General features: G+C 46.6%; 1 protein-coding gene across 1 annotated transcript in view; it reads right to left on the bottom strand.

The window, feature by feature from the left end:
* Nucleotides 1–1,880: 1,880 nt before the first annotated feature.
* Nucleotides 1,881–12,442, bottom strand: part of SETD1B (SET domain containing 1B) — a gene marked incomplete at its 5' end in the record, with an annotated part of 48,911 nt that continues 38,349 nt past the window's right edge. The window contains 9 exons of the mRNA XM_009581729.1: nucleotides 1,881–2,136; nucleotides 2,883–3,020; nucleotides 3,396–3,515; nucleotides 4,178–4,309; nucleotides 4,604–4,770; nucleotides 7,272–8,825; nucleotides 10,598–11,056; nucleotides 11,798–11,924; nucleotides 12,178–12,395. Coding sequence (XP_009580024.1) covers nucleotides 1,963–2,136; nucleotides 2,883–3,020; nucleotides 3,396–3,515; nucleotides 4,178–4,309; nucleotides 4,604–4,770; nucleotides 7,272–8,825; nucleotides 10,598–11,056; nucleotides 11,798–11,924; nucleotides 12,178–12,395 — 3,089 coding nt within the window. The remainder of the gene's footprint in view (nucleotides 2,137–2,882; nucleotides 3,021–3,395; nucleotides 3,516–4,177; nucleotides 4,310–4,603; nucleotides 4,771–7,271; nucleotides 8,826–10,597; nucleotides 11,057–11,797; nucleotides 11,925–12,177; nucleotides 12,396–12,442) is intronic.

The following is a 12,442-nucleotide window of genomic DNA, read 5'->3' as shown; positions in this document are numbered from 1 at the left end:
AATACAGGCGGTATTAAGGCAGCTTGTAGGGGTCTGTGTTTTGTCTGAAGAAGAAATTCAGATGCAGAGGTCTAACCTACGTATTACAAGCTCCACTCCACAGTGCAGGCCTCGCAACTCCACGAAACAGCTGAAAAAACTTCCAGGAAACTCTTTTGCAAGGTTGTAACCTCTGATCATAGAGCTGTAGTCATATAGCAATTATCGCTGATTTTAAAAGGTTACAAGAATACAGCTGTGCAATTTGTTCTGTGGGGAAAAGATGTTTAGTTACGCAGATAATCTTCCCATTTCATAATGACATTGCAACTTCCCCTTACAAGCCAATTAAAAAGGTTTTAGTACGACTAATCTCTACTTTTAAAGCAGGAGAAATTCAATGCAAGCTGAAAAACTGATCCTGTCTATACCTGAACGGTCGTGTAAAATTTCCAGATCACATCCAAAGAAGAATTTCTTTGGTGTTTTGCCCCATTTTTAAATGGAACCTCTCGAAGAACTGCAACCTTCACCTCAGCACATCTACAAGGACAAAATATATCAAAAAATCATTTCAAAATATGCCTTCCAAATTTAAAGAAGCATTCATTTTCATGCTGTAGATGGGGGAGGACAGGATTGCTCCCGCAGCCTGCCCTCAGGGACACTTTTACTGTGTTCTTACTGGCGGGATGGGACCACCCCAGGGCAAGTTACTGAGTAACAGAGGGAGGAGAGCGGCACTGCACAGCTCGCTCCTATCACGGGAGGCATCTCCCACATTCAAGGACAGAGCAAATACTCTACGTAAAATGCTGGAAGGGCAGGGAAATGCAGACAAAAATGAGAAAAACTAATACGAGACACACATCAGCCTGTTTCCCATCTACAGGAAGAAAATCCTGATATAAATGTGGGCCGTAGTGTACGCTTACAAGGAGGGTAAGATTTCTACAGCGTAAACACGGGCTGAATTGTCGACTTAATTTCAGCCTTTTTTGCATGCAAGACAAACTGATCTCCAAGAAACGGGCATCCCCAAAGGCCACACGCCATGCCACAATGCTACAGCTACACAACTGATTCGACTTCTTACTAGTGATTGCGGTATCCAAATATTTTTCATGTACGGGTGCAGAGATTTTGATCCCCCAACATACCAGCATGGCATATGAAAATTAGAGACAAGCCCAAGGCGCTAAGTTGAGGTCTGCGGCTGACCTGACTCTTCCCCGGGGCGTCTGGTTTAAGGGACTTGTCCAGGCTCATCCCTAACGAAAAGGCAGGACAGTTCACCTATAGTCTCGTTGCGGACACGTCTCCATACATACATGCACTCAAGCACACGCACACACCCATTCACACACCCTCAAGCCTCTGGCTTGCTCTGTAACATCAACCTTACATTTATTTACAGCTTACTCTGAGAAATCTGTGCAATTTCAGCCAATCAAGCTCCCAACAAACCCTATATGGCATTTTCAGTCTCTGCTTCACATTTAAACGTTGAATGTCTTTTTCAACCAACAAAACTGATGAGAAAAAGGTAGCAGCATTTATGAAAAGATGAAGATTTATAACAACAATTAAAAAAAAGGTACCATTATCCCATTACGGAGCATTAATGTAGGGACTGAACAGAGAAGCTAGTGTTTGGATAGACCATGCCACAAAATGGTAGTCACCTTTTTGTGTGCGTGTTGGATCTGAAAAGGAAAGAGCACCTGAAACATGAACAGTCCTCGTAAGCATGTGCGCTTTTTGCTTTCATTCGTGATCCTGGCAGAAGTGCGAAACTTGCTTGGTTTTTTTCTTCTCTTTTTTCCTCTCTTTTTTTTTTTTTAAATTTTTTTTCCTTTTTAAATTTTTTTCTTCCTTTTTTTCTTTTTTTCTTTTTCCTCTTTTTTTGGCAAAGTGCAACCACACCTGGTTACCACAGTTTTGACATGGCCGAAGGTGCAAGTGTGACGAGAAACCTCGAGTTCAGTTCAGGGTTCCCCTGCAGTTCTCAGAGCCACATAGACATGGGATTTTTACATCCTCAATTGGAAACTTGTAGTCATAGGTAATTTCCTCATTCACATTGATGTGCTGTTTGGAGTAGATGACGATCTTCTTTTGAGACTCCACTGTGATCACTTTAGCATAACAATTTGGCTGCAAGGGTGACAGAACAGGTAATGATTTAGGCTCCCGATGGCCACAGCTTCCCAGCCTCCACGCAATTATTCCAAGCTAAAATAGAGCAGGGCAGTCCTTTCCCCAGACAGCCTCAGCCACACTTCCAGAGCCTGGACCCAGGGGAAGCTGAGAGAAGGCGGCATGAAGCCAGAAAACAGAGCAGCCCTCCTTGTGCTCCTCCAAAATACCCACATTCTGGTCATTTGTGGTGCAAAGAGCCTGGATGATGCTCCACCAAGTTTGTCACAGGCTAAGAGTAGCTCAACTAACGCTTAATAATTTGGTCAGGCAGCCAGTCTTTGAATGTAGACTGCAGCACAGAGCAGAGGGGAAAGCAGCTTCTCTACCTGCCGGGGCAGAGAATACTTTTCCCATGTGGACACTAGAAGGAGACTGTTCCCACAGACTAACAATGCTAAAATTTGGTTTGTTTTAAGGAAATATTTGTTGGATATGTTTGAACAGTGTCCGTCAGGGTCCCCCACCACAGTCAGGAGGATTCTGAATGCACTCTGTCTCGCTGCGTGTTTCATTTCTCAGGTCTCTCAAATCTCTTTATGCCAGTTGAGATTCTGCTTTGATCTGCTGCAGCTCATTAACATTTAAACATAACCCTGTGACCCCCTGCTACTTCTGAACATGGCCCCAATCAAAGTTAGCAAGGACTCAATGGATTTATCTCTATGTCAGAGTACAATTATATGCAAAACCATGATACTTACATTGCAGCTGTGATTAATAAACCTGGCGAAGTTTCCGCATTTCGTGGCATCGATGATGGTGTCATGATCAACTCTGAACATGTAACTGCTTCCGATGCCTTCATCCTCGTATCGCTTTTCACGCATGTCAGCAATGACCTACAGAAAACCCCATGTGTAGTGTCAGGACACGCCGCAGAAGTGATCTGTGAGCAGAGATCTACACAATGCTCACATGAGCTGTGCTTGTGCCACTCAACAGATATATGATCCCAAACAGCCCAAGAGAACACAGACCTAACTGAAAACACAGAAGTTCAGGATGGGCTTCTTGAGAGCTTATCTCCTAAGGATTTAAGTGCTTAGTTTCTATGGGTTGTTGAAAATCCCACCCTTGTACCTCCAGGCCATATGCCAACCTCTGCCTAGCTCATGTAGCTAATGCCTTACAGCAGCAACTCCAACCCCAGCTGTCATACTCGAGCACTTTCAGGGCTGTTTTTTTCCTCAGATTTCACCCACAGTCCAGCTTACCTGCCTGATGTTCTGACCCACGTATTCAATCACCATCTCATCAGCTGCAATGGGCTCCATAGCAAAAAGGCCCCAGTCATGAATGTGGCTCTTACAGAATTTTAGTTTTTTCTTCCGGAACTGCATGAAGAAAACACCCCAAAACCCCAACTCTGAATTAGCCACAGCACAGAAAGGGAAAGGCCGTCCCTGGGTCCAGCATCCGCAGCACGCTCCAAGCCACAAGCAGTGCTGGGGTACTTCAACCTGATTTAGTTTCCTTCTGTCTTGTGGTGACAGGAAGGCAGGACAGAGGTCATGGGAGGTCCCACAGAGTTGCAGTACTTGGGTTTTTACCACTGACCACACACTGGAGAGAACAGACCCTTTGAGGCCATCAGTCTCTGTTCTGCGTAACCCTGATGGTTCCGACTAGGGCTCAAGCTCTGTAATCATCATATACTTACTTATGGCCATTTATCAGCCAGCTCATGTCTCTGCTTCTCACAAGTAAGCACACTGGACTAAGCGTCATGTTTTCCCTGTGACTGCTCTGTTCCTATTTCTTTAGGTAAATTATTTGTATTACACGTTGTATTAAGTTGTATTGCCGTTATCAAGTTGTATTACATGGAAGTACAGGAGAGCCAGGTACCATTCAATCCTCTGGCACATACAATGGTGCCCAATGCTGAGATGGCCATCACCAAGGTGAGACCAAACTGGCAGGAGGTCCCCTGCCCTGGCCTCAGCCTGCTCCCAACCAGCCCCTGTGCAAAGCAGCCACCCACAGGGTGACCTACCTTGAGCTGGTTGAACTTGAGCAGGTCACTGTCACAGCTACCAGTGAAGGAAGAGAGGAGCCTGCGTTGCTCTGACCGCCTCTCGGAGCCAGCCCGGGTGGAAGCATGAGGTTGGGCAGGGATGCTCATACCCTGAGAGGACAAATGGGTGATCAAAGCTGACCCAACGGACCCGACACCCTGCAGCCTCCCTGTGAGCAACCCCTTGGGCTACAACACATCACCAGAGAACGCGTGGCCTCCTAAAACATCCCACATCAAACACTATCACCTCCCCAGCAGCTCCCGGATGACCAGCTCGATGCAGGTGTAGCAACAGCTTCACCTCCCTCCTTGCCAAAAGGCAGGAAGCCATCACTGTGCGTGACACCGTATAAAACCAAATCCCATTCACACCCTGTCAGCCAGCAGAGGACATGTCCTCACCTGCGTGTCAGCTGGAGGCTCCTCTGCAAAAGCTCGGCTATTGTTGAGGTATTTAAGTTTGTCCTTCTTATCAATTTTGTAATAGCCTTCACTTCGTGCACAGCCCGTGACGTGCTCCCGCATCCCATCATCCCGCTTCTTTTTCTTGGGGGTAGAAAAGCTAGTAGGTGGAAACAAGTTAAGGAGAAACACAGCCACCGGTGGGTATCAGACAAAACTTGCTACAGCTACATGGAGCTAATGCCGGGAGCTTGGAAAATTAGGAAGGTTTTGGCGGGGTTGCAAAATTAACGATACTATTGAAAAATAAAAAAAAAAAAAATCACTGAAGCCCACATGCCTACAGGAAAACCAAGCACAGTCGCTCCTTCTTAGCTGCATGCTTTGGGAAACTAAAGTAAAGAGATAATGAAAATTTAAACATAAAAAGGTTAAGCTGTCAAGAGAAACCTGTTTGAGAAAGGATTTCCCCACAGCACCTACTACGTACACAGGCAGCAGCTGCCCAGCCATCTGGATGTACCACTTTCTCTGTTTTGAGCAACACGCTTTTGTTCTACCTCCAGAAACTCCCTGCAGCCACCATAAACCCTGAAGACACCGCACTGATCTCACGGCAGCAATCGTCCCCACCGACTAGGGCCAGAAGCAGCACAGATGGGCAAGAGATGCTCCTCAGCCCAAAGGGCTTGCAGACAGACGCCTGCTCTCACCAGCCTCGGTAAATCAGCTCCTTCAGACCCTGATGGGAAGGGTAAGACCCTGTGCAGATGTTTCAAACCCCCACTGTCCTGATCAGTCAAGAAAAACTGCAGCTGGCCTGGCAAGGACTCACTGCATTGAGCACGCAGAAGACGCCTTCAGGTCTTTGGCTTCTGGAAGGACAGTGGAGCTGTACTACTGGTAGCTCACCCCAAAAACACAGCCATAAAGCCTACGATAATTGAGATCTACCCCAAAATGCTCCCTGTCATAACATATCCTTAACATCAGAAAACTGAAGCAGAGGGACCATAAAAAGCAAGACGCGATGGCCCTGAAATCAGAGTGCTGAGCTGTGAGCTTGCTGCAAAGCAGGTGAACCCTGCAGGTACTTTCACACCTATCGTGCAGTGTAGCACCAGATGAACCGGCAACTGGCTGCAGATGATTTTTAAATAGTTTAAAAAGTGACTGTAAATTTGCTGTTACAATAGTCCTTATCAACAGGGAAACAGATTTCAAGTATTTCCAATATGTAAGTTGCCAAATGCAAACACATTTAAGTGCTTGGTCACAGGTAAGCCTTACCCTCAGCCGTCCCATTCTGCCTTTTGCTGGCTGTGGTTCCCCACCACTGCTGGGCCGGTTACTCCAGCCTTGAAACTGGTTTGTTTTTGGAACTGCTTCCCCAAATGGGGCAGACACAGACTGAGAATTACCAGGGATGATGCATTTCATCATCCTTTCAGAATATTTCCTTTAAACAATTAAATAAATCCATTTCAAGACTATTGCACTGGTATGAAAAGGCAGAAAATTATAAATTTAATCTTACACGTTGCCCGTTGAGATGCAGAGAAAGAAAGGATAAAAAACGCACAGCTCAGCACTGAGCTCCACTTGCTTTTTGTTAGTATCGTATCACTGACTATTTTGAGTGGTTTGGGCTTTTTTGCTTTTGCTTTCTTGTCTTGTAGATGAGGTATTTTAACTCCACACAATCTCTAGCAACACACAAGGTGGTGCATTTGTCTTCTTCAACATATAAATCCGTATATCCTTCCTAAAAACATTACTAGAGAGTTCTTAGGTTATGAGAACAGCCTTTTAGGCTCTGTTCCGGAGATCACTACTGGTGGCTGTACACATGTAGAGCCTTGTTCTGAGGCAGCTTGTGCGTCCCAAAAACGCTCCCAAAGATTCAAAGCTACAGCCTATGCTGCTGATTACCAGATCATGGGCAGGGAGGGAGGGGACAGGGCCAGACTCTGCCCCACCAGCACCGGCACTCCTCGCTACAGCTAGCAGTACATTCCCCCACCCAGCCCGGGGCACCTTTTGTGCCTAATTCCAGATCATGGGCAGGGAGGGAGGGGACAGGGCCAGACTCTGCCCCACCAGCACCCGCACTCCTCGCTACAGCACTAGCAGTACATTCCCCCACCCAGCCCGGGGCTGTGTCTGTCCCTTATGTGCCGCTTGGAAACCACTGCTTTTATTAGTATTTCAAACTCAAAGCAAGTTAAAGCCGCTAGCACCACTAACTCATTATTTTGGGCACAGATGGTGAGATTATTTTTACAGCAAGTTTTAGCCCCAAGTTAAAGCCCTGTATGTGCAGACTAGAAATTCCACAGGCAAGCTGAAAAAAAAGTCTGGTTTAAATGCAGACAGAAGCTTCTCAAACTAGCAAGGAAATCTCTCCAGAAGAGGTGCATATAGATTTTCCCTGCAGTCTTAGATTGAAAATGCAGCAAGAACAGCCATTTCTGCAGTATTTTTGTATTGCAGCTTCAGGGAATAAACCAGCCTAAAACTCCCTGCTGATATAAGCAATTGATATTCTAGTAAGCAAATGCTTCCTCCACCAACAAACTTAGTCTTTTGCATTTTAAGTCTTACACGACGACCATCTAGTGCATCTTACGCATGTTGTGTAACGCAGAGCGCCAGTGAGAAAGGATATAAGGATGGAATACCCACAGGGTGTCATTGAGCCAGTCCATACCATTGTCCTGCTGTAACAAGCGGTCATATGTGATACACATGAATTTGATATCTTCCTCATCTATGCCTCCGTTCCAAATATCATACAAAATGGTCATCTCCTCAAACTCGGAGCGTGGCCTGAACTGAGGCCGGGGTGGGGAATACTCAGGGGAAGGAATCACTGGGAGGTCCTCAGGTGTCTTCTTCTGCCTTCGCCACTGTCTTTTAGGTTTTACGTGAGCTTCTTCTTCCTTGAAATCTTCATTCCACTGGTTCTCCAGTTCCTTAAATGGCAGTTTCTCTGCAACTGTCTCAGCTGCTATTTTCTCGTGGAAACCGTCATTCCTGAAGTCCAGGGTGACGGCTTCAGGGTCTTTCAGTCCATAGAAAGCATCAGGATGTCCACTCAACAGCTCTTTGCCCACAGCACTTTCCACCAAGGCCACTGGCACGGGAGGAGGTTCTATGGTTTTGCCCGAGTACACATCCAACGAGAGGACAGAAGGTGGTGACCGTTTTGGCCGACCTGGCCTCCTTTTGGGAAGAACAGAAGGTGGTGGGGGAGGAAGAATAGAAGCACCAGTGGGTACTTCTGGTGAGAGCAAAACAGATTTTACTTCTGCCTTGCATTCCTCAACGGGCATTCTTCCATCTCCATGCATGCATGGCAGGGCTGCTACAGGTATTGGCTCATCAGGTGGCAAACCCATGTCCGTGTGGAAATCTGCTTGTGGGGGGCTGGCAAAGGGGATAGGGGAAGGAACACTGTTCATGCTGATCGTAAGGGAAGCACCAAGAGGCTCTTTAAAGGGTTTCTCATCTAGCTCATCCTCTGACTGTTTCTTGCCAGACAGAAGGCAAGGAATGGTAGCACCAGCCTCTGGGAAAGTAGGTGTGAAATTGAAATCTCTCCCAGGAGTCCGAGGAATGCCACTGTTAATGCCAGGAGATTGGGATGGGTAGGAAAAAGGGCTCCCTGGGACTTGAGGGGAACTGAGGGTCAAGCTGCTTCCCGTAAGGGGAGCATCGCTTCCTGGCGTGGCTGGAACAGTGTCCGTGCTCTGTGACTTCGCAAGGGGGTGTGAAGACTTGGCCAAAATGTCCCGCCCAGGAGTCCTAGGAATCTCCTCTTCCACGGACGTTTTGGTCACCAATAATTGTTCAGGGAACTTTTCTGGAGGGACTAAAGATTCTTCTTTACCAGGAGTCGATGGTAAGGGAAGCATGGAGGATGGCACCTTGTGGGCTGGAAGCAAAAGAGTATCAGTCTCTGAAAGGATCATCACCTCCCGTCCAGGTGTGCGAGGCAGCCGGTTGTCCTCCTCTGCTGCTGAGGGCAGTTTTGTTTTAACACGAGCTTCTAAGCTGCTGTCGTCAGACTTGCTAAAGAAGCTACTTTTATTGGGCAGAGGTTCTCCAAAGACTCCCACTGGCGTTGAGAGACAGAGCACCTCCTCCTCACCTTGAGATTCAGGCTTTGGACCTTCCTGCACCTCTGGCTCCAGCATGGTAGCGGGTTCAGACTCTTCCTCTGAAAGGGAGAAAAGAGAGGAGAATCAGGAGCTTTGCTTCCACTCGTTTACTCGCCACTTGCCAGAAAAGGCATGTTTAAGATGCCGCAATTACAGAACAGCTCAGATCCCCTGGGAGGCTTTAAAAACTTCAATGCTTTACATTTTGGAGGCACAGTGTGTGGAGTAATTAGATGCTACCACAGACAACCCTAATGGACCATTAAAAAAACGCACTATTAATTTGAGGATGAGCTACGACACAGGCCAGAATGAAGGTTTTCTGCTTTCAAAACCCCTGACCATGTTTTGTACAGACATAAAAAGAATTAGCGGATTGTGGGGCAAGGACTTCGGAGGAGAGCTGTCAGAGCCCCAAGCTATCAGCTTTTCTAATGTGGGAAGGTAAACTAATTGTAAGGCCACGAAGCACCCTCAGCTCTCCAAGCAGGGAGCAGTGAAGGGAGGAGCGTGAACAACACATGAAGGAAACGGGAAGCCCTTGTAATGAATGAGGAGACACTCAGATGGTATCAATGAGGCAATTTATATGCTGCGCTCTCTGCAGCAGGCTCATTTGTCTGGAGTTTATTTACCCCCTTAGGGCCAGGGCCAAAAGAAATCAACAGTGAATCTTGTTAGGCAGCTCAAAATAACATTTTCAAGTGGGAGAGCAAAAGGAGGTGAAAATGCCTGGAGAGTTGGAAGGGAAGCATCCCCATTTGTGCTGAAAGAACTGAAGAGTCTCTGGAGAAGGGTCCGATCCCTGTAACTCCTGTACGACCAGGCTGGACTGCACAAGAAGAATTTGAGGTTTGAGCTTGTTCCCACAGTTTACCTGTAAAGCTCATTCCACACATCAAGGTGCCCAAATGCAGGTCTCCCCAGATTTATGTCCTTTCTGGACACCAACCTCTTCTAGAAAGGATCTGTGCCCAGTTTAACATTTGCCTCTTTATGGCTTTCAGATTTTATGGCAGCCAAAGAGTGCTAGCCTGTGCAGGGACTGGATCTCCAGCTCTCCAAGTGGCAAAATACTGCCCAGTCCTCAGACACCAGTCCTGCCCAAGGCTCACACTGCAGGCCACACTACATGTGTCCTCCCTGTTGGCTCCAGTTTTTAACTTTTTAATTCCCCCCTAGCTGCAGAATTTGTCAACCTTTATGCATCTCAATCCTGTTTTAATAGAAGGTTTCTAATTTCCTAATTGGGTTAAATACAACTCTGTATTGAATGAAGAAAATTTCCTTCTTCCAGAAAACCAGGGAGTATCACTCATTTGAAAGGACTAAGTAAAAAAACCCCACAAATAATAATATCAGGAACCAGATATAATTCTGAGACTCCACTCATATGCTCCATATAGCTTCCCAGTCACATACTGCTTCAGTATTAAACCCAAAAAGAGCCAGTAGGGACTCATTAAGCACAGATTCCTGTTCTGTTTTAGCAGCCATGGATTTTCTATCTTGAGCTTCAGCCACCACACCATCCAATCAGTCACCCTCGGACGATGACAACTGTTCAGTTCCTGTAGGACACTAACTAAACTGGCCCAGGATAAGATTCCGGATACAATAACCACAGTATTTTTAGTAGCAGATGGCTTGTGTAGAGCTCCTTACTAGGAAGTGAAGTTCAGACCTCTTTCTTTAGATAACCCCTAGCCTAGAGCCAAGACTGGAGGAAGAAGGAGAACAAGGGAAATACAAAACCATACATATTGCATGCTGTGAGAATACTGTACTTGGAAATGTGGCAAAAAATGCCACACCACATGGAAGGGCATACCTGGCCTACAGATGGGAGACAGCGCAAGCTTTGTCTCCTGGTCTCTTTCCATAACCAAGTGTTTCAGTGTTTCAGCAGCAATAGATGCCTCTGGGACTTCACCACATTCACTTTCCCCTGCCTTGATTTCTTCCATGCCTTCATCTTTCACTGCCAAAGCTGGCTCTGTGAGTCCCAAGCCTGTTGCATCCATGTAGTCATCCACAGGATACAGGTCCAAAATAGTCTCCCTCTCATCATCAGGAAGCTCATGACCAGCAGGTTCATGCTCTGTCTCAGCAACCATGGCTTCTCTGTCTTGATCTTCAGCCACCTCCTCTTCCTCTTCCTCCTCCTCATCTTCATCATCATCATCCTCATCTTCATCATCCGAGTCTGAACTCGACTCGAATTCAGAGGAATCCTCACTTTCATCGGATGATTCAACTTCAGCCTTGGAAGACGAGGGACTTGCTACATCTACAAGAAGAACGAATTACCATTAGTTCCACTTTCTGACTTCATTAAACAACCAGGGTCTACTACAGAAGCAAGTTATCACTTCCACACTGTAACAGCATGGAAACAGCATCAACAGCAGTGTGGGGGTTTGAAGGAGTCGCCTCCCAGTTTATTTATTTTTGCAGAGACTTATAAACCATATATTTGGATGCTTACAACAATCACCATACAACAGGCAGTTCCATGAGCAGCAGAGCTCGCACTGCCTGGCACCCTGCTCACATGGGTCTCTTGGTGGATTGCCTCTTTACTGCAGTTGTACTAAGATTTTCTGCTGCCTTCACACACAGCTTTAAAATGTGGAAACTACCACCTTCCACAGCAGGAACTGACTGACAGAACAGAAAGTTATTAGCGGCTAAATTACCCCTGTTTGAAATGTGGTCTCTTCTCCTCCCAGCCATACACGTTTCATAAAACAAGCACAAACTGAGCTGCCCCTCTGTCAAGTCGGGCTGAGATCACCCAGGGGCTGGAGAGCTATTGCAAAGGAACCCACAGACTGAGGGATCATGGAAGCCTCACAGGTAACAATTAAAAATACCTGTATTTTTAATACCTAATGTATGCATTATCTTGTATAAAACCGCCCTTCGGCAAAAGAAGGTGCAAAAATAAAAAAAGTCAGCTCACAAGTGCAAAAGGGAGACCACACCTGACCTGAAGGCTATGCTTGCTGCCTCCACGGGAACCGCTTACCCTCCTCGGAGTCCTGCTCCTCCTCCTTGTCACTTGTGTCTATGCCTGTCTCCTCTTCCTCATCATCTTCATCCTCATCTTCATCATCATCTTCATCCTCCTCATCGTCTTCATCCTCTTCATCATCCTCCTCTTCCTCCTTTGCAAGAAAGCATTGCCAAAAATGAACATTGTCTGACTCTGAGACCTGGCTGTCATTGTAGTAACCACCAGCGACTCTCAGGGACGCTGATCAGAGAACCTGAAGAGGGAATAATCTTACAGAGGTTCTCTTAGGACAGACCCTAATAGGAGCACTCATCTTCTAGAAAAGGTAACTTTAGCATCTGGAATTACTAGGCCACTTTTTAATGACTGCATTCAAAACTGCAATCACAAACCTTGCCAGGTGCTGCTTTCACCAAGCCTCCCTCTTCTTCCTGCTCCTCTTCCTTCTCTGAGGAGGACTCTTCATCTTTCCCTGACGTCTCATCTCCCTCTTCCCCCTCACTGTCGAGCTCCAGCGGCCTTGCTGGTCGCCGCCTCAGCCCCACTGCTTCTGCATCCTTCTTTGACAGGTCAGATGTTGTATCGGAAGCATCCCTGTCCCTCTCCGACTCTGGTGAGCAAAAACAAGAAGGAAATTACCATCAAATACCTTGCAAG

Source organism: Fulmarus glacialis, unplaced genomic scaffold, assembly GCF_000690835.1.
Source record: "Fulmarus glacialis isolate BGI_N327 unplaced genomic scaffold, ASM69083v1 scaffold37537, whole genome shotgun sequence".
NCBI classification, from domain to species: Eukaryota; Metazoa; Chordata; class Aves; order Procellariiformes; family Procellariidae; genus Fulmarus; species Fulmarus glacialis.
The sequence above is the reverse complement of the archived record's forward strand: the minus strand, read 5'-3'. Positions and strand labels throughout refer to the sequence as shown.